Below are 22,708 nucleotides of genomic sequence, written 5' to 3'. Positions count from 1 at the left end.
AACTCATTTTCCATGGATGTTTTCACTTTTCGTATTTCTATTTCTCTAGTATTTTACGTAGAGAGCTCGAGGAGCAAAAGTCACAACTGTGGTACAACGGGGTTTTGGTATTTGATTGAGTTTGGTCCTAACTCCTAATCCTTAGAGAGTCGTGTAATCGTTTCCTTGTTTCTTTCATGATATGTATGGTTCTATGTTCTCGCAATTTTTTTCTACTAATAAAGAACGCAAACAATACAATGAACCACGGCAAGTAAAAAGATACCACCTTCTGAGAAACTTACAACTTTGAATGAGTTGTATCAGTCACTTCACATACAAAAGGTTGGAAGACAAGAATGAGTTTTGTCCCAAAGAATTTATACATAAATGTCACTTCGGTTGCACAAATGGATTAATGATGAAAGACCTTGAGTCAAGATCTTCAACAAAGCTTCATTTCTCTCCAGTGCCCTGAGTTCCAGAGGAACCGGCTCCTCCCCAACGAATCCGCTTCTGCAGATGTTCCAAGCTAGCCACTCTCTGCATAGAAACGCTTCTTCCAATCTTGTTTGGCCCAACTGCTTCTGCTGCACTCTGTCGTGAATTCTCCACCACTGGATTATCCATCGAACCATTTTGAATTCTAAGATCTTGAGCTGTTGTTAAATGATTATTTGGAGGGGCATGATAGTAGTGTGGTTTTGGATCATCTTGCACTGGTACAGCCGCGTCAGCTGATGTGTCGGAAGGGCTACTCACAAAAGACGGCATGCCCATTGAAGAAATTTCAGGCATGCCATGGAAAAGTGGATTCAATCCAGTAACTCTTTTAACGGTCTCTTCAGCCATTTTCACCTGTAAAAAGAATAGTAAGATGAAAGTGAAATGTACGTGTAGTTTAGTTGAGCCTTAAATCCCTGTAATAGAGAATTTCCACTAAAAACTAAAAGCAAATCCAATTACAAAAAATGAGTAAAAATGTCGAAAAATAAGGATCGAGGCCCTGAATTTGAGGTTCTTCTAAAATGCTAATTATCTAGGAAATAATTAATGCACGGATGGCAGCTTCTGAGGTCGAGCCAAGTTGTAAAGTCTTTGAAGCGCCAAGAATTCTAGAAAATTTTATTTTTACAGTCTTCACATTTAGAAAAAAATATCCAATGCCGCACTTGTAAATGAATGTTCTAGAAAATTTACTATTCTGATAGCATTAGTTTACTCGCTGACAATGCCATGATAATTTATTTGATTGCAATGTCACTTTATATTTCTTTCAAAAAATTAAGTAATCTCTAATTTAAAGGCTCTTATAGTATTTGAAATTGAGAAATCCATATATATAATTAAGTAACCTTTGCCCTCAGAGTCTCAACGTCAGCTTTCAGAACTCTGTTGTCTACAGCTGCTTCATTATACTTCTGGCCAATATCCGTGAGGCGTTTGAGCAATGAGGAGTTTTCAACTCTTAACTGGCCGACCTAAGAAGGAGCAAACCAAGATCTAGCCCAGAAATTAATGGGAGGAGATTTTAAATTTAGATTAAAAAAAAGAGGTGACTGTACTTGTGTCTCCAGCTCAGTCAAATGGGCCTGCTTCCTCCTTCTTGAGCGTCTAGCTGATTCTCGGTTTGAGAGCATTCTGAACAGCACAATAATTAAAATAATTAATGAACTAGCTCGGTTTTTTGATCAGCTGATTTAAAACAATATGTTTTTATTCTCAAATAATCCGCACTAGGAATGGATCATTTTATAGGGCGACCAATATAGTTTCAACATGGTAATTTTTGTGTATTTGATTTTTGGTTTAGGTAATCAAGGACCTGCTAGCAAGCTCAGCTAACTCTGATACAGCCTTCAACATGCTTGAGATAAAAAAAATTCAATAACTTAGCCGCTCTCAGCCTGGTTCATAAATGAATCAAAAGTTCTTTTATAACTATTTTTAACATCTCGCCACTACTTGAAGAAGAACTATTAGATGGTTTTTTAATGAGCACCTCGAACTTAGAAAGTATTTAGAAATTCAGTTCCGCCGCCATGCCCAAAGTTCAAACATAATGCAACAAAAATATTTAATCTACTAACAAATGGTTTTCTCAAACGCGCACATTTAAGCAGCAAAGCTATGTCGGTGTAAACTCTAAAAGAAGAAAAGCTACGGGAAAGCACAAATGAAATTCGACTTTATTTTTAAGTAAACCACCAAACAACTATAAAAGTAGGCTCACCTTCTTACGCGCTTCGCATCGGTAGGGTCCATATTCTGAGTTGTTTCAGTTTCTCCCTCGGCTTCATCATCATCTGATTGTTCCCCTGAAGACCCACTACTTGTTGACTTAACCTGGACCCCAGATTTCTTAGACGTTGAAGATGGGGCAGGTGCGCCAACCGGTCCACCGTCTTCCTTGTCACATAACTTTGAAGAATCTTGTCCACTCGCTACAGAGGGCATACTTTTATCAAGTAGCGGATGAACAAATTGCCCAACAACTCAAAGACAATATTGTGCCAGGTTGCATGAATTGGAGTAGTGATCTCAGATGCTTCATTCAGTAGTCAAACATTTAAACCTCATGATTACATTTTTTGACAGCATTTACATCTGATTTTCAAAACATATTCAGATTTTCTAATTTTTTAGGCGCCAAAACAATGTATGGATATCGGATGCAAGTGTGAATCTAGGTGTCGAACTTTGTATGAATATTGGATGCAAGCGTGAATCTAGATGCCAAACTTTGTGACAATATTGGATGCACATTTGAATCTAGGTGCCGAACTTCATGATTTCTACTGCTTAAGTATTGAGATTGGGCCGAAAGGCACCTCCCGTTTCCGTATTATATGAAAGTAGAGGAATTAATCACTAGGTGTCCATAAGGCACTAGAAAAGACAAGTGCACAGGTAGTTTGGATATGTAAGCTGGAAGGTTTTTCCTTCATTTAGCTATGTTGATTAGACACCAGATAATTTCTGAATGACCAAATGACGATCTGAATCACATTCAATGCCGAAGCAGTATTCGAAGGACAATCTCACAAAATAGAATCATACCTCACAGTAATTTAAATAGACAACAGCCTCCATTTTACAAAACACCATCCAACTGAAATCCTTATACACATTCCATATTCACGAAATGATTAACTAGTTCAAATACAGGTTAAAGTTTTTTAATAAAAGTATACACATCTCCACCAACATCATTGTACCTCCTAGCACATGGAATCATAAAACTCTGAGAGAACTATTTCATGCTGACCTTCATGATTAACATGAGAACCCGGTTGTGATGCATTAAAGGCCTGAGAACTGTTGTAACGTCCTGTGATTGCAGATTCTTGAGCCTTGCCATTAGCGGCCTAAATAAATAAATCAATTTACGATGCAAAGTCCGATTTTTTTATTTCAAAAAGTAAACATTAAAGTCATAATACAGTGTTTTTCCATTTATCTTTGTTTGTGCTCTACCTTTATCCCATCTTAGATATTCTCAAATTTTGATTTTTGTGTATTCACAGCCAAATTTGACTGTAAGCAGATAAATGCAATATTATGGGCATGTTTGGATTAAAGATTTGGGGCTTTATGAATTGTAGATCCAAACACACTCATAATTTGGCTCCAATACACAGAAATCAAAATTTGAGAATATCTAAGAAGGTAGAACTGTAGTGCACAAACAAAGTTCAATGGAAAAGCATGTGGCATAAACCCAACGGATTCAATTCTTAGCATCTTAACTACTTCCTGAGGATCGTATATAACTCGAGATTCACAAACTCATAAAGCCCCAAGATGTACAACAGAAGGCTCTTAAGCAAAAGGAATAAACGAGAAAATACAGTCAATGACCAGCTGAAATCAATTCATAAGCAACACATAAAACTCCTAAATCTTATTCTCTTAATAAAACAAAAGGGAAATATATTAATAATTACGAAGGTGACGTCGTACCCGGGTCAAAGCTACGGCGGCGCACGCCAGCTCGAGGCGACTTTTAAGAAATGTCTGATACTCCTCCGAATCTACTGGAATATTGGGATTCGGGATCCCGTCTAAACTTTTATTGGATTTGATCTCGACAACATCGTCTTCTCTCGGATTGGGGACGGCGGTGTGATCAGGCGCGGCGGACTCCTGCAGGAAACGCTGGAACGCCCATTCGGATGGGCTGCGATTCATCCGCATCGCCTCCGATGAGGATGACGCGACGGCGGGATGATAGTGGTGCTCCTCATCGTGGAGGGAAATCGGCGGCGGGTGGGCCGACCAGAAGTGGTCAGCTATGTCGTCCACGGAAAACACCCTATCCATGTCTCTCGTACTCTCCCCCTCCACCCTCTATCCTTAAAATATATATATTTTTAAAAAAACTTCTTATTTTTATATTTTATTTATTTCACAAACATAAATATAAAGTGAGTTTTTTCCCCGCTATATCTAAAATTTAAGAAAAATATCGAGTTCAAACTCAATTATAAATATCTACACTTTCAACTCAATAAAAAAAATTCAAATAAATTTACAACAATATTTGTCTAATATTGATATGAAGCATACTCATCTTACAATAAAAATTAATTTCCCAACCTTGTGTCGCAAAAACTTTTGTGAGACCATCTGTGTCAATTTTATGATACGGATATTCGACTCGAACCAATCGTCAAAAAATATCATTTTTTATATTTTATGTCAATAATGTTACTTCTCATGATAATTATGGATCGAGTCAACTAATCTCACATGAAAATCTGTTAGCCTCTAACAAGAAACATACTCAAATATTAATCTTAGAACAAAATTGCATGTCGTCTGAAGAATATAATACGTTATGTAGTTATCCCATGATTAATATCTTCTTTATTATTATTATTTTTTTGTTGAAACCTTGAAATCTTCTTTGTATGATATGCAAATTTACCGAATGCTATTTGTCATACTCATTGTTAATATTATAACTTTTGAAAGAAAATAATGATTACTTCAATTGGGTCTCAATCATTAAAAAGCTAAGTATTTTCAGCTTCTGTATACATTACTTCCTGAGCAAAAACTAGTGTCTTGTGATCTCACGGATAGTAATCTATGAGACAAATTTTTTTTTTGAGACATCCATGAAAAAATATTACTTTTTATATTAAAGACTTTATTTTTTTTATTGTAAATATCGATAGGTTTAACCTGTCTCACAGATAAAGATTCGTAAGACCTACTCAACTTCCCGGGAGATTTTTTTTCCCATTCTTCTCGAATTTAAAGACAGGAATAAACATATCGTATACGAAATCATATTACGTGTATAATAAATTATAGCATTGGCAAGATTTTTAAAAAAGTCAGAAACGCATTTCGAAAATTACATGATATTTAAAATATAAAATATCTTTTGGCAAAAAAAAAAAAAACTAAAGAGTCAATAATACTTATCTCGATGTTAATATAAAAAATATGAATGAAAAGAACCTAAGAAAATAAATAAGTTATCGCAGCAACTAAGTCAAGACTTCAAATCTACTCGAGTAATCCAAAAATAAACGACAGGTATGGATGGAAAGAGTAAAATTTGAAGTAAATGAGACATACAAGAATTCTCAAAGCTTTGGATTCAAACAAACACACATTGCGGCTAGGACTCCATACAACTTTCATGTTCCAAAGATCTTCATGAGGCTCGTGTAGCATGTGATAGGACACGAACTCGACTCAATCCTCCTCGAGATTGATAGAATCCTTAAATTTCCCATACAAAATCCTCTTCAACTCTGCCATTTGTTTGATTATAAGTTCCTTCTCTGCCTCTAGTTTCTCCAAGTTGTTGCTGGTCACCTCTTTCATCTTCTCAATTCTGTCCTCGACTTCTTCTTTGGGCACATGCGCAAACACCTCCCCTATTTGGAATCGCACAATCTCCTCATCGGTGAGAATCAACTCATTGCTTGCATCCTCGAGATTTTCATTTACTTCCTGGCAAAGATCGACACATATGGGGAATCAGAAACCCAAAGTGAACAACAATAACTGAGACTTGAGAACTTCGCCAAGATAAAACTCACAAACCAAAAATGAGTTGGCAGAACACTTTGTAAATGAACTACACGTAACCGAAATTAATTTTAAATGTTTTTTAAGAAAATTCATCATTTGTTACATACAAAAAACATCGTATGAAACAATGTTCCTAGCACGTGGTCGTACAAAACATTGTTCTCTCTCTCTCCTATCCTATTTATCCCCACCAAAGCTTATTTCCCAATCCAAAAATTATGAGAATCGGATTACAAAATAACAAATCTAAAACAATATTGCCTGAATGCAAAACTAAACGCTTCAACATTGTGCTTTTTGGCCAAAGTCATCCGTTGGGGTAATTTTCTTTCTTTTCTTAATTCCTTTTCTTTCTTATTTTGATGGGCATTAACTTATATGCCAAAAGACGGTATGAATGTGTATATGAAGCCTTTCTCTAGCAAAGGTCACCGAGGTAGGGGCATACCGCATAAGCTACCATTGACAAGATAAATGACAGCACCAATTCTTACAGCTTTTAACAAAACCTCGATTAAATTCATCTATGATTTGTTGAACATATTCATAATCATCCTGCAGAAGCTCTTATTTATTGGGTTATGTTTTTTTCCCAAAAGACTCAGGAGTATGGACTTACAAGAGACCCCAAAACTCATGCACAACAGATATATTTGCAATTAAAGATCATGCTACTTCATCCTGTATTTATGGTTCCCCCATCCTCTTTCTAAGTTCCTAACTTTATGAAAATATTCCGAGGAAATAACTAGACCATAACTAATAAGGAAAACCAATGTCTTAATGGGTAAGGCAGAAGTCAAGGAGAAAGACTGAAAGAGAATATAAAAAAACAACATTTTTTGTGATACTGAAAGAGAGTATAAAAACCAACATTTTTTGGGATACAATAGTTCAGGGCTATGTAAAAAAGATGCCCAAAAATACAATGGTCTAACTCCTCCTGGGAAAAGATATTCCCGAACAGATTGTAACTTAAGAAAGAAACAGTATTCTATTTTATATTTACAATAACTAACAGCATATAAAGATACAGGACTATTACGACGACACAATGAAACTAAGCTAGAACTTCAAAGTTCAATTTCAGGAGGGCATATGCTTGCGACCACGAACTATCAGACTGTACTAATCAAATACTGTTTGTTAGCCATAAAACAAACAGAATACCAAACAATTACAGCCAAGACACTTGTGCATTAAGAAAATGTTATATCCAGTGGAGTTTTTGTATAACAGTCTCTCCGAGTTTCAGAACTTCCTACAGAATGAATATGCATTCTTCATGACAAGGATAATAAACAGACTAAGGTTATGAGCAAATACTTGGCTGCATCAAACAGCCAGGAGCAAAATGTTACATCCAACTACATCTTTCTGGCCGTAAACAGGGATAGAGGACGATAAGCTCCTTTAAATTCAAGAAAAAAAAATCACGTTTTCTGTACAGTTTGTTAAAAACACAAGTTTCTACCTCTCCCTTCCTTGGCCTCAGTCAAAAAATTATTAGGTGCACGGTGCACCTAAGGTAACGGAGATGGTAATGGAACTAAGACCAAAAGAATCAATTTGAAATTGCGGGATTGGTCGAGTGATTCTAAAACTGGGCAAATTTAAAAAATTCAAAAGCTAGCTCATAGACCATTTTTATTCAATGTTTCCGATGAAATCCTAAAAATCGAATACACAACAGGATGAGCTGAGATAGATGAAAAATGAAAATAAAAATAACCTTGGCAGTCCTGATTTCATCGTCTAACTCATGAAGCCGATTGTTCAATCTCCCAAACTTGTTGATATTCTGCTGATCTTCCCAGGTCACCTCCACTTCCGACCCTGAAGATCCAGCCTTTTTTTCATGATTTTACAAAAAAATCGTAATCAGTACAGACAAAAAAAAAAAATGAATATGTGCGACCGATTTCAATGAATTCACTCACCTGCTGCATTCTTCACCGGATTTAAACAGCTATCGCTCACGATCAGTATTCAGTAGGAGGTAATCATTTGGGGACAAAAGGAACCTATAAAACTTTTTGGGTTTTTGCTTTTGGCTACCAGAATATTTCGCTTTCAAAAGTGTTTTCTTAAATTAAGATTTTAAAATTGTTTTAAATTCTCCTAAAAAGTATAATAATAAATGAAATAGCAAGAAAATCACTAATTATTTTTAACCTTTTTCTGAGTGTGGAGCAAGCCAATGGAGTGAAGACAGGAAAGTGCGCTACATAAATTAAATTAAAATAGAAAACCGAATCACATTTGTACAAATACAAAAAATTACATGATACAGTCTCGTTAATCAATTTTATGACACGAATCTCATATTTGATTCATCCAACAAAAAATATTATATTTTATGTTAAAAATGTTATTTCTTATTATAAATATGAGCAGAGTTGACACATTTTACGCAGTGTCTCATATACGAAAGGTTTCACACGAGATTCATTGTACAAAATATTGAAAAAAATATTTTAACAAACTGTTTGTGAAAAATAGAAATGTATTTTTGGAGTGGGAGATTGTTGCATTGTGAGGAGAACTGTTGATAAAGATTATGATATGTGAACATGTGATTTTGGTGGAGGTAGCGAGTGGAATTATGTGGGTTTTGTCCGTCAATATTATGAAGTAAAGAGTTTCTTTCAAATATTAAAATGTAAAACGATTGGAGGAGTTAGCTCCAACCCGATTACAGGTTGAGAATTGCGGACAATATATAGATTTCTCTATTGTTTTTCTGTTTATTTTTAAAATTTATCTGGCTAGTGATGCTATTGGAGCTTATTGAATTACTTCTTTTGTTTATTTTTTGATGGACTTTAACTCATGAAATGAAAACTTTGAAGAGGCATCTTCCTTTTTCTGGTGAAGAGAGACTGCTAGAGCTTAAGAAAACAGCCGTGAGATTTGAGGGTAAGATTTACCGTGCAACAACAAGTCGGTTAATTTGGTATGTGCCTTTAATTTTATTGGCCAACTGAATTATAATATATTTTTCTGTCGGTTGACACTTTTGGACATTTTGCTTAGGAACATTTTGCAGTCATACTACTTTAGAAATGTTTCTTCGAAGATGCTGACAATGGAGACTTTCATCATCTGCTTCCGAAATAAATCAAAGAATCCCAAACTTCTATGGCCAATCCTCTTCAACCCAATGATGCAGAGCAATAGCGAAAATCCCCAAGATTTAGGTGATAAAAATGAATGAATGAATGACACTTGTGTCGGCAGAGGTAGACATAAATTAATTGTAAGGAAAAGTAGGGTCATCTAAATGTAGCGGAAAAAACGAAATTGACGTCTTGATTCAGACAATGAAAATTTGCGGAAGATTCTTCATAATTCAAGTATCCTTTCATCGAGTTCTTTCTATTATCTTATAACATTTGGAGTTCTTACTTCTATAATGTTTGTGAGATATTTGTTCTTCTGTATTAAGAAAGTGTGTGTTACATTTAGAAACACGGTGAGTGGTTATATGCAATAAAATATTATAGTGAAATTTTTCTCATCTTGCTCGTAATTGTTACCTTAATAATTTTTTTTAGATTTTTCACGTAAATCTCGATGTACAATTTATTTTTATTTTCATATTATTATCTGATGTTCGATTTTGTATGTACTAGCTGCCACTGAACCTTTTCTTCTATGTGTTTTGTTTCCTCTTTTCTCTTTGAATACCATATACTTCACATTTGTTCTTTTGAGCTCGAGTATCAAGCCATGGCTTATTCTTATTTAGATTTTTATTTGTTTCTGTTTTTTTTTTTTTTAAACGTGTTTTTAATATTTCTTTGGTCCCACTTCGTTCCATTTGCATCCATATTATTCTTGTAATCTGAAGTCAGTGATTTGATATGAAATTTTCGTTAAATCACACGTTTACGAAGTTATGTTACGCTGAAGCGTCATTATCATTTATCGATTTCTTTTGCCCCTCAAGCTATGTCTAGAAATACACTTGTACTTCACGCATTGCATATTATATTGTATTATTATTCCATGTTATGTGTGTACTCACATCCTAAACGTTGTTACATATGAGTTGATTACAACATGTCAAAATACCGTCTAAGATTCTTCTGAGGGAGATCGAGTGTGAGATCATGTGTTACCTCGTGGTTGGTCGTGTATTGATGGTCTGTATTGAAGTGATCATATCAGATAATATGATATTTTGTGATCTTCTTAAAACTTGATTTATATGTTGTGTTTATCATATTTTTCGATCTGGTCGTAACTTAACTGAAATACGGTAGAATTTAGATTTTTTATATATAACATGATGTTTAAACATTCATGTTATCAGAAATAATTTATGCAGAAAAAAATATAGTTGTTCCTTAAAAATGATCCCTCGATGCAAAATAAAATAAAAATATTTTTTTATATTTGAATAAAAAATTATTTAAAATATTGAAGTGGGGAATAATTTAATAATGAAAGTTAGATTATACTACTTTAGTAAATGGGCGACGGATATTTAGGAACTTTAGTGCAGTGAGCACATTATTTGAGAAAATGACTTGAGAGGTTTCACTCTAAATTTTATTTTATTCTTTGATTTTATTGCTTAAATAAATAACTCATATTTTTATCAGAAATAAAATGTAATAGGCACATCTATATATATGCTTAATAATGTGTCTAATTTTTAACACAAAACTTCTTGGAGTAGGTCTCGTGTGAGACGGTCTCACGAATCTTTATCTATAAGACGGGTCAACCCTACCAATTTTCACAATAAAAAATAATATTGTTAACATAAAAAATAATATTTTTTCATGGATGATCTAAATAAGAGATTCGTCTTACAACATACGACTCGTGAGACCGTCGCACACAAATTTTTATCAAATTTTTTTGAGATGGTCTCATATATCAATTTTACGAGAAAAATATTTTATTTGTGTCATTCATAAAAAAAAAAAATTATTTTCTGTTTTAACAATATTATTTTTTTATTATAAATATAAAGAGAGGAGATAGGGGAGGAGTTTGTATATTTTCCTTATCAGCGATCAGCCCCACATCCCCACGCCATTGACCGCAATTGCCTTCAATCACGACCGTGGAAAACCTCGTCTTCTGGTGGTTTCAACTTGATTTAAGTATCATTTCGATCTACCGGCCTTCTTGTATTTTCTCGACGTTTCGAATTTTCCTCTCGTAATTATAATATCCCTTGTTTTGTTATTAGATACAATTATTACACGTTGAAAAACGAATCGTTTTGTCCTGGTGGGAACGATTATTGGTGATTAGAGTTTGTGGGTTTTTTGTTTGATAATCGTTTAAGTAACAAAAAAAGGAATGGATAGCAATAATTGGCGGGCTGCCCAGGCCCAGATGCAGATTCCGGGTCAAGCTATGAGTAGCGAATCCGTGGTGCCTCCGGGAATGGAAGCCGGCGACTGGAGGAGTCAGCTTCAACCGGATTCTAGACAGAGAATTGTTAACAAGATGTAAAAATTCTCAAACATTTTATATTTTCTTTACTTTATACAGTAGGTGTTTTTTTCATTATCTACACACACACACACAAAATCTAAACTCGCAATTGTATTAGTGCTCGTTGAATTGCCTTTTTTTTCTGAAAAAAAGACAAGGTTGCTAGTGTTTTTTATTTTTTATTTATTGAAAGGAGTGGTAAGGAGAATGAGGTGTCAAGAGGAAATTGTTTTTGAAGCTTCTTGACAGGTTGGTTGAAAGTTGCTAGTTTGAGGAAATTGGTTTACTTGTTTGGTAGGTGATTCCGATGAGAACAAAATTCAATGAATGTTTATTAAATTGAATCTTGATTTACTTTTGCATTTTGTCCATATATTTTTCATGTTGGATTATGAGTGCGATTAAAGCTGGCATGTTTCAAGATAGACTAAAAGAAACAGAAGTTGTGGCAAGACACAAATCCTAGTATAATGCCAGTTGCTGTTTTTCTGTATCCAAGGTTAAGACTTAAGAGCCATAATAACATGGTCTCTTTCTTCATCTCTTTTGTTTGCCTGTTTTGACTTACAAACTTGAAGCGAATATGTGTTATTGCAATGTCGGAAATGGACTGTCTCCTGAGCTGTATTGAATGACATATCACTTAAAATACATCTTTGTTTGCAACACAACTCATATTTAGACTATTGTTACGAACTTAGGCACCAACCATTTGGCAATCAATAACTGATACGATTCTTCCATTGTCAGCCTGTAAGCCACTTACTCCTATGTGGAGTTGATTCTGCCACTTAATGCAAACGCATTGTAGATATCTTTCTGGCCCCAGAAAAGTCGGATTTTTGCATGTGCATTGTTGATTTATCTGAAGGAGCTTCTTTCTTTCTGGCCATAACTGTGAATAGCAATGCTGTTCTATTGGTGGTGCATAAATGGACTGTCTTGTAACCTTTTCTTATCGCTGTTGATTGTTGTTGCTGTTGATTAGTAGAAAGTGCTGTGGATGGCATCAGTGCCCCCGCTGGTTTTTTTTCCTTCCTTTTTTTTGGTTGAAATTGGTTTGAAGCCATTGAATGGATTGAAGGGAGTAATGAAAATATTGAGAATTTTTAGAGGGAAACATAAACCTTTTTATTTCTATTTCCGAACGTGGGCATTTTCAAATTCAACATTCAACATTCCGGAGAATTTGGATTGACAATGGGAATGCGCTGCATTTTTTTTTAGTATTATTAGAGTTGGCATCCAAACAAGTTATAGCTTGTTGCTTGTGCATGGAGAAAAACTTGGAATGTTGCAAATAGGCCCTCTGAAATTCCCAAGCTTTGCTTGGTTATTGTGCCTAATAGAGTTGTAGAATATTTTTTGTTCGTTCTTATTTGGTGAACTATCAGCTGATGACGTTGACATTTAAAAATGCATAGAATGGAAACCTTAAAGCGGCATCTTCCGTTTTCTGGCCAAGAGGGACTGCAGGAACTTAAGAAAATAGCCGTAAGGTTTGAGGAAAAGATTTACACAGCAGCAACAAATCAGGTACTTTGGTCCATGCCTTCATTTTTTTACCTATGCTTTATGGAAAATTTGTCAATTTTACCTTCATTGGCCTACTAGCTATCCTAAAATTTGCTATTTTTATTTTTCTGACTCTTAATTACGATATCAGTTCTGGTAGTCATTTTAAACAATTTTCTCGACTATTGCAGTCAGATTACTTAAGAAAGATATCTTTGAAGATGCTGACAATGGAGACTAAATCCCAAAATCCTATGACCAATCCTCTTCAACCCAATACTGCAAGCAATAGCAAAAATCCCCAAGATCCAGGTGATAGAAATGTTTGAACTTGACTATGTGCAGTGACTTATTATTAGCCTTTAGCAAATATCTTTCTTCATCTGATAACTGAGCTGCTGGATAGAACGAATCTAAACTCGCCATTTTTCAAGACAGGTCAATGTTTTTCAGCATGTACACGTGGGAATTTGGACCTTATATTCTCCTTGTTTAGAGACTTCACTTTTGTTAGAACTAACTGTTATGAGACAGGCTGATAAATTAGTGCTTATTTTGTAGTATTAGACAGCCATAAGGTAGTCTTATCTTGGTCCAAACTTTAAATTTTGAATATAATATTTCAGTTCGAGGGGGAATATTTTAACATATAAAAAATATTTGTACCACTATTATGAAAATTAGGAAATGATCAATAATGAGCAATTCTCTCAGATTCCCTACTTTTGTTTCTTGCTCCAATACGTTGCATGAAATGTCCTGACACCAGATAAAGCTGTTCAAATCATGATTGTTTCACGTGCAAAATTGTGAGACTGCTACTAGTCTGCTATTTTATTGTTTTTCCGATCATGATGCCTAAAGTCAATAATTTTAGATTGTTTTTCAGTTTTTCTGCACCTAAAATTTCTTTGTAAGCACTACCATTTTAGAAGTGTTTTCACTTTTCTCTTATATAATTAATTTTCCTTATTTTATTCATGGAGTAAGTATCAGTGCCTATCTCTTGCTTGTAATCCTTTGTGATTCATTTCTCTCTGGGTTGCGTATTGACAAATCACATCAATGGATATAATGCATCCGGATTTTAGTTTTCTTTCTATGAAGTGGTGCTTTATTTTGTTTCTTGATCTGCCTTCACAGTCACAACCTCTCCTCTTTCCTTTCTTTTTTGATTCGTTATGGTGAGTATAACAATGTCCATGTGTTTTTCCTGCAACTTTGCCAGCTTCTCAGACATTGCAGTCTCAAATGCAAAATCAGGTGCAGTCGCTACCTATGAATATGGTTTCCAATCAATCTCAAGTGCGGCAACAGCTATTGTCCCAGAATATTCAGAATAACCTCACATCAACTGCAGCCCAGCTTCCTGGTGGTGGCATGTCTCAGGGCTCTGTACCTAATGTTTCTAGTCAGAATCCTAACTTGCAAAATATACAGAACATGTCTAATGTAACTCAAAATGTGGTTGTGAATTCTATGGGGCAAAGTATGCAATCCAATATGTTTGCCAACTCTCAGAGACAGATGGGGAGGCAACAACAAGTTGCATCACAGGATCAACAGCAACAATCACAAAATTCACTGCAATATCCATACAACCAGCAGCTACAACAACACCTTATGAAGCAAAAGTTTCAACAAGGAACTGTCCCACAATCTCTTATGCAAGCTCAGATCCAGCAGCAGCAGACCCTATTGCAACCAGGTCAGCTCCAATCCTCTCAGCAGGCTGTTATGCAGCCTTCTTTGAGGCAGTCATCAGCTTCATCCACTCTTCAGCAAAATCAGCAGCCGTCTCTTCAACAGTCAACTCAATCTATGCTTCAGCAGCAATCACAATCAGTCCTCAGGCAGCAGCAGCCTTCTGTCATGCATCAACAGCAAACTTCTTTGCCTCAGCATTCAGTTCTAACTGCACAGCAACACCAACCGCAACAGCTTAGTGGGCAGCAGCCAAATGCTTCAAACATGCAACAGAATCAACTGATTGGGCAGCAAAACAATGCCCTTGATGCACAGCAGCAACATCAACAGCAAAGGATTATGGCTCAGCAGAACAATATCACTAGCCTTCAACCCCAACAGACAATTAATCAGCAAAACAACCTTCCTAATATGCATCAGCAGCTGTCAACTGGGCAGCAGAATAACCTCCAGAATGTGCATCAGCAGCAATTAGGCTCTCAAACTAATTTATCTGGTTTTCAACAACAGCAAATGGTTGGAATTCAGAATGCTAGCGCCAGCTTGCAGCCTAATCCACAGCCGGTCCATATGTTGCAGCAATCCAAGGTCTCAGTGCAGCAACAAATGCAACAGACCATGGCAAATTTGTTACCTAACCAAGCTCATCAGTCGCAGTCGCAGTCGCAGTCACAGTCACAACCACCGCAACAGCAACTTATGTCACAGATCCAGTCACAACAAGGTCAACTGCAACAGCAATTAGGCTTGCACCAGCAGGCAAATTCATTGCAAAGAGACATGCAGCAAAGGATTCAAACGTCTGGTCCCTTGCTTCAACCACATAGTACTATTGATCAACAGAAGCAGTCCTTACAGTCTCAAAGAATCATTCAAGAGGCGCCTCTACGTAAGTGTATGGTGTTAAGGTGTTTCCGATACATGTTTATTGCTGCCTGACATGGTATTCTGTTAAATGACCTATTTGCTTTGCCTTTTTTTAATATCGCTCAGAGTCCCTCATTCTAAAAAATAACCGGAAATTGTTATAAAAGCAATATAATAGGAATGTTGTGTCTTTTCATGAATCAGTGTTAAATAGTTTCTACCGAGAGCAAACAACAAACAAAAGATAAGAAATGCATCAATGCCAAGGCATGATCTGTCGCTGATTTCAAAACAAAAATACTCTTATGTTGTTTTGAGAGTAAATAAAGTAATCCATGCATGTGAATTCTTATTTGAAAAATAAAGATGGAGGATAAAATTTAAATAGAAATTGTTGAGTTACGTCCACAACCTTTTTTGTAAAACATAGAAAAATTTGGGGTATGGACATTTCTTCTGTTTTCATGATAAATGTGTGCACACATGCACTGCTGACATATGTACAAGCCTTTTCTGCTTTAATCCAATTCAGATATCTAATGTGCATCATTATAGCATCTTTAGATTCATCATCACAGACTGGAAATGCTAATGTTGGTGACTGGCAAGAGGAGGTTTATCAAAAGGTACTGCATTTATATATTTATCTTTCCAATTTATGATTTTCTTCCGGGCCAACTGATTAGCCCAGTAATATGATACAGATGGTTTTCCAAAACGTAGTTATTATTGTGTTTTAGTGACAAGAGTGTGGGTGTAGAATAACGTATAAAATATGTCATACTCCGAACCTTTGCACCTAGGGACATGCCAAGGCGCATAATGCTAGGGCGGGGCATTGTTTTAAGCGCGTCTTGAATGAAATGATTTTGTATTTTAACTGAAATTTATTGTACTTCGAATTTTTTTTTATTGTTGTATAATGGTTTTGCAGTAACATATTATATACTATACGACAACTTTCTCCATATTTCTAAATTTTGATAAAAATAATAATTTAATTGGTGCTCCCATTCTTGACATGGTGCGCACTCTGGTGCCTTGAAACTAGGCTAAGGGTGTTGGTGTGTGTTTAATAACTGTGAAGTATGTACCATGAGCTAGTGCTTGCCATCTTACTCACAGGGAATATCATGTTTCCTCATTATTTCTCCCGTCATATATTTTGTACATCATTTTTCCTCTTTATTTCTCCCTTGAACATTTTTATTTTGAATCTGAAACTGTTAAAACTTGTCTGCAGATCAAAACCATGAATGAGAAGTATTTTCCTGAATTAAACGACATGTACCAGAGAATGGCTGCTAAGTTGCAGCAGGTAGCCAATTTATCCTTTACTCATTATGCTTTATTTGATCAATGTTTAAACTGGTTTATCTCCAAAATGACTTGAACTAAATGATAAATGTTCGTTGTTAGGTATTTCTTCTGGTGACTAGGGTTTCATTTTGTTTGCTTTGTAGCTTCTGAAAATCTAATGAGCTCAATTTTATCATTTTCTCACATTCTGCTCCAGCCCTCCAACCTTTCCTAGTTTTCCCTTTTAATGATATTGTATGATTTTGTGCTTTGCAGCATGATTCCCTTCCTCAACAGCCTAAGAATGAGCAACTTGACAAGCTCAGATTTTATAAGCTTATGTTGGAACGTTTGTTAATGTTTCTGCAAACTAACAAGAATGAAGTTAATCATGCTCACAAGGAAAAGATTGTTGGGGTTGAGAAGCAGATTGTCAATGTTCTTAATTCGAACAGGCCACGGAAGCCTGTTTCTTCTTTGCAGCCAGGGCAGATCCCCCAGCCTCACTTGCCTGCTATGCAACAGTCTCAGCAGCCACAATCTCAAATTTCTCAGATACATATCCCTGAGAATCAAATGAATTCTCAGATGCAGCCAATGAATGGACAGAATTCTCAGATGCAGCCAATGAATGGACAGAATTCTGTGACGACTGCGCAGCAGAATAGTCTGAACAACTTGCAGCACAATTCCCTGTCTTCTGTATCTGCTGTCTCAAATTCTCGTCAAAATATGATGGATACGCTCCAGCCTGGCTCGATTGTTGAACCTGGACAAGGAAATTCTCTCAACTCAATTCAACAAGTACCTGTGAGTTCTTTGCAACAAAATTTGGTAACTGGCGCACATCAAATGAATATGAATTCAATATCATCACAAAATGGGTTATCAGCAATGCCATCAAATATGAATCCCTTGCAGTCAAATTCTAACATGCTCCAACACCATCAAATAAAACCAGATCAACAAATTTTTCAAACACAGCAAGTAAAACAGCAATATCAGCAGAGGCAGATGCAGCAACAGTATATGCAGAGACAACAGTTAATTCAGCAGCAGCAGCAAACAACTCAGCAGTCAACTTCACAGTTAACTGCTCAGCAAATGATGCAGCTTAATCAGATTAATGACACCAATGATATAAAAACGAGACACCATATAAGTGGCAAACCAGGAGTTATCCAGCAACATACTTCCTCTGGCCAACGTCCATCATATCACCCCCAAATGAAATCTGGAACTCCGTTCTCTATTTCTTCTCCTCAGGTCCTTCAGGGTGGATCCCCTCAGATTAGTCATCATCCTTCACCACAAGTTGACCAACAGAATCTTCTGGCATCTCATGTCAAAGCTGGAACCCCTTTGCAATCAGCAAATTCACCATTCATTGTCCCATCTCCTTCAACTTCCATGGTTCCATCACCCATGCCAGGGGATTCTGAGAAAATCAATCCTGGTGTTTCATCGCTGTCAAATGCTGGAAGCATTGTGCACCATTCAACTACGGGAGCATCTGGACCAGCCCAATCTCTTGCAATTGGGACTCCTGGGATATCAGCCTCACCTCTGCTTGCAGAATTCACCAGCACTGATGGCACTCATGGTGCTGCATCAACCATTGTTTCTGGAAACAATAATGTCGTGGAACAGCCACTTGAACGCTTAATCAGAGTGGTTTGTGGAATTTCTTTTGTGACACTTGCTCCATTTTTTGAATGAACCTCATTACCACGTCCTATCGTAAATTTGATTATATATGCTGTTTCTTTTTATCAGGTGAAATCTATGTCTCAAAAATCTTTGAGTGCCTCTGTTAGCGACATCAGCTCAGTTGTCAGTATGGTTGACAGAATTGCGGGATCTGCTCCAGGAAATGGATCACGGGCTGCAGTAGGTGAAGATTTGGTTGCTATGACTAAATGTCGTCTTCAGGCCAGAAACTTTTTTACGCAAGATGGACCCGGTGGAACCAAGAAAATGAAACGTTATACAAGTGCAATGCCATCCAATGTTTCATCTACCTGCAGTGTGAGTGATAATTTCAGGCATATAAATGGAAGTGAATCTGATGGAGAGTCCACTGGGGCATCGAGCGTCAAGCGGCCAAGGATTGAGGTGTTTCCTACTTTTACTTTTTATTTTTTTTTTTATTTCAGTGCTGGAGCTATTGATCAGCAAAATTTACTTTGAACTTAGCATTTTAATTAAGATTCTTTCGCAATTTTGCTGTGATATCATGCTATGCATAGTCTTCCGTCTTTTTGTTATTTTCAAGGTTATCAAAAAGAGAATGTAGCTCATGAATGTGACATAAATCGAACACATGATGGTAAATATTCCCATGAAATTTTTGAATGGGGTTTTGCGAAATTATTATGTTTCCGTGTAGATATGGTTGGTATGGATCTTGCAATGATGCTACTTAGTGGAATGAATACCTATAAAAACATTCATTAACTAAATATTACATGTGATTCGTGAAAATTGACAATTATGTTAGCAACTCCGTGTTGCTAGTCATTCCTTGTTCTCCAGGTGCAACTCAGTCCTCCTGGAGGCACCCTAGGCGTATTGACTTTGATGTTAGATGTTCATTGAAATACCATGAGCAGACGTGCTAGCGAGAATTAATGTTTGCATTTTGGATCTTCTGACCTTGCACACCCATGGCTATGATTCTTTTAATAAATCAACTTTTTGTTGTATTGATGTTTCTTATTTCATTTTAAGTGCAATGTTTCATGAAATTTTGTACGTACTTTTAAAACTATATTATATCATCATCATCATCATCATCATCATCATTATCAGGTAGAGTATTATTGGTTCTAATAAAGACAATATTTATCACGTTTGTAGGCTAACCACGCACTTGAAGAAGAGTTGCATGAAATTAATCAACGACTTATAGATACTGCGGTATGTATAAGTGAAGATGATGTTGATCCAACAGCGGTTGCTGTTGCGGCTGAAGGTGGTGGAGGAACTATTGTGAAGTGTTCTTTCAGTGCTGTGGCACTGAGTCCAAATCTGAAGTCACAATATGCTTCAGCACGAATGGTAAGCGTTTATGTCATGTGGACCCCTTTTTTTTTTTTTACTAAATTTTAATTTCCCTAACTTGCGTCCCTGATTTACATTGTTGTTTTGACAAAAATGCAGTCACCAATTCAACCTTTAAGGTTGTTTGTTCCCAACAACTATCCAAATTGCTCTCCTATACTTTTGGACAAGTTTCCAGTTGAAGTCAGGTGAGGATTCAATGGAGTATGCACTTTTCTGTCTATAGCTTGGCCGTCCATTTTCATTTCTTATGATCCATCATTATCATTGATACTGTTATTATTGGTTAATGTTTTTCATCTGCAAGTCATGGGATTCATTTTGCATACTTAGCAAACAAAAAGGCTTTATTGCTGTAATCTTTTTATAGTGAACAAAAATCATTAATGGTGTTTGCATGTATCAAGAAAATTAGATGACCGTGTTAGTTAAAAGTATTTCAAGCATATGCTTGTGTTCAGAAGATCCCAGTTTTTTATAAAAGAATTGCTAAGTCTCACGTTCACATATTAGATGTAGTGACATGGTATGAATGGGATATGTGAGCAGTAATTAAGCATCCAAACTCCCCTGAGTTGTTTATAAAGTCCCTGACTCGAATACCGGAAAAATGTAGCAAACTTGGCTTGTTGTGAAACGTAAACCCTTGGTTCAAAGCTACTGGGCTGTGTGACAGTTTGAGATATATTTTCCTCTGTTCGTAACCTGCAACTGCGTCAATATACCTTGCAATAGGTGTTTTTGAAACCATCTTAAAGGTCTGTTCGACCATTTCCCAAGAAAGCATTTAGCTTCAATTGATCTCAGAAAACAAGGTTGTTAGACATGGTATGATAGCTAGAGTTCCCCAAATTACAAGTGATGATCGAAGTTAAGATAAATGCTTTTAAAATTACCAAATATGTCGTCTACTGTGTCCTTGAAATTGGTCAACAATCGGGAGAGGAACGACAAGTGCTGACTGGAAAAAAAAAATTCGGGGTCTGTATTCTGAAATAGATTTGACGGCCTATTTTACTTGAGTTTTCACTGATATTTCGAGTATGATCAATTCCAAATTTGTCTATTATCCAGTAAAGAATATGAAGATCTATCCAGAAAGGTCAAATCAAGATTTAGTATCTCTCTCCGAACTCTAGCACAACCTATGTCACTCGGGGAGATAGCAAGGACTTGGGACATCTGTGCTCGTGCTGTTATTTCCGAATACGCTCAGCAAAGTGGAGGAGGAACCTTCAGCTCAAAATATGGGACATGGGAAGACTGCTTGAGTACGGCGTGATCATAATGATGACTCATGCAAGAAAATGAAGTGATTCTGCTGATTTCTTCTTTTATTTGCCAGTATAAAATGGTAGACCATGTACAAATGTGCTTCGTGGTGATCATCAAAAATGTTGATGTGGGTAATTTCAATTTGCTCGACCCTTGGAATACTTCTCCAAGGATCGAAATATCTTATAATAAACGTTGTGCATATTGTAAAACTTGTATAACTAAGCAAGTTAATATGGTTTGTTTCTTTAGAGCTCTAAATTTACCATGTTTTTCTTCAACTTTTTTTTTTTTTTTTTTACTTTTGATGTGCTGTTTGAAGTGAAAATAAGATAATGTGGAGATAAATAAATTTTTTAATAGTAAAATAAAAAAATTTAATTATAATTAACATGATATTTGATATTATCATTTTGTTTTTTCGAAAATATTAATAATATTATTTATTAAAAATAATATTATAATTTAAATTCATGATTTAATTGATATAAAAAATTAGTAAATAATTAAATAATGATACAAGATAACGATATGGAGATAATTATATAACAATCTAAATGATACCTTAAAGATTTGATTATCTCTTTCAGAAAGTTCGAGAACAGATGCTGGATAGAAAGATTTTTTTTAAAAAAAAAATTATTTTTGAGAATGAATTGATTGGGATTTCTTAAAATAATTATTCTTTTTAAACATATTAAAATTCAATACTATCTTTATTTATATTTTAAATTTTAATTTAAAAGAAAATAATTAATTTTAAAATAACATAAATTATCTAAACTACGTTAGATGTTAGTAGTTTAATCAGCAAAGATATCAACTTCTACCCTGTGATTGATAGAAACATCCATTAATAAGATATAAATCTCGGGGAAGTTCACAAAATCAACTTTCTATTTTAAACAAGAGTAGGTTTTTTGTGAAACGGTCTCACGAATCTTATTTATGAGGCATGTCAATCCTACCGATATTCACAATAAAAAATAATACTCTTAGGTACTGTTTGATTCAAGTACTTGTAAGTACTAATATAAATAGTCTTATCATATCACTTGTTTTGTACAAGTATTATTTATCTCGATCAATCAAATTATTAATTATTTATTTCATATCAATCAAATTCGTAATAATTTATCTCACATCAATCAAATCAATAATATAAAATTACGATATTATCCTTAATAAATAATATTATTAATATTCTATTAATATTTTCAACAATGACAAAATGGTAATATCATATTATCTCAAATTTAATCAATCAAATCAATTACATCAAACACTGTACTAACTATCATTTTCTATTTATTTTATTATTATAAAATATTACTTATCTCCATATTATATATCTCATACCATACCATGAACCAAACGGTACCTTAACATAAAAAGTAATAATTTTTCATTGATGACCCAAATAAGATATATGTCTTACAAAATATGATCCGTGAAACTGTCTCATGCAAGATTTTGCTTTTAATAATTG

General features: G+C 35.3%; 3 protein-coding genes across 4 annotated transcripts; 1 reads left to right on the top strand and 2 right to left on the bottom strand.

Annotated features, from left to right (window-relative positions):
- Positions 1–269: 269 nt before the first annotated feature.
- On the bottom strand, positions 270–4,341 carry LOC142505080 (light-inducible protein CPRF2-like). The gene is made up of 6 exons (XM_075617901.1): positions 3,943–4,341; positions 3,248–3,347; positions 2,213–2,423; positions 1,545–1,620; positions 1,335–1,460; positions 270–837 (listed from the first exon to the last, which is right to left on the bottom strand). The coding sequence occupies exons 1-6, from the start codon at positions 4,300–4,302 to the stop codon at positions 436–438; spliced, it is 1,275 nt and encodes a 424-aa protein (XP_075474016.1). The 5' UTR covers positions 4,303–4,341; the 3' UTR covers positions 270–435.
- A 1,111-nt stretch (positions 4,342–5,452) lies between these two features.
- Positions 5,453–8,138, bottom strand: LOC142506108 (prefoldin subunit 4-like). The gene is made up of 3 exons (XM_075619257.1): positions 7,974–8,138; positions 7,766–7,882; positions 5,453–5,952 (listed from the first exon to the last, which is right to left on the bottom strand). Exons 1-3 carry the CDS (start codon positions 7,980–7,982, stop codon positions 5,692–5,694), a joined length of 387 nt encoding a protein of 128 aa, XP_075475372.1. The 5' UTR covers positions 7,983–8,138; the 3' UTR covers positions 5,453–5,691.
- Positions 8,139–11,031: 2,893 nt separating this feature from the next.
- LOC142505324 (mediator of RNA polymerase II transcription subunit 15a-like) lies at positions 11,032–21,472 on the top strand. 2 transcript variants are annotated; one of them, XM_075618263.1, is made up of 12 exons: positions 11,032–11,153; positions 11,243–11,507; positions 12,918–13,029; positions 13,200–13,320; positions 14,237–15,604; positions 16,138–16,208; positions 16,826–16,900; positions 17,158–18,555; positions 18,658–18,996; positions 19,741–19,941; positions 20,044–20,132; positions 21,019–21,472. In XM_075618263.1, the coding sequence occupies exons 2-12, from the start codon at positions 11,356–11,358 to the stop codon at positions 21,224–21,226; spliced, it is 4,134 nt and encodes a 1,377-aa protein (XP_075474378.1). In that variant the 5' UTR covers positions 11,032–11,153; positions 11,243–11,355; the 3' UTR covers positions 21,227–21,472. The 2 variants fall into 2 exon arrangements, with proteins under 2 accessions (XP_075474378.1, XP_075474379.1); XM_075618264.1 differs by having other exon boundaries at positions 11,042–11,507; positions 16,147–16,208.
- The last annotated feature ends 1,236 nt before the right edge of the window (positions 21,473–22,708 follow it).

The sequence above is a fragment of the Primulina tabacum genome, chromosome 10 (assembly GCF_025594145.1).
Source record: "Primulina tabacum isolate GXHZ01 chromosome 10, ASM2559414v2, whole genome shotgun sequence".
In the NCBI taxonomy this organism is placed as follows: Eukaryota; Viridiplantae; Streptophyta; class Magnoliopsida; order Lamiales; family Gesneriaceae; genus Primulina; species Primulina tabacum.
This window is presented reverse-complemented; position numbering and strand designations above follow the sequence as displayed.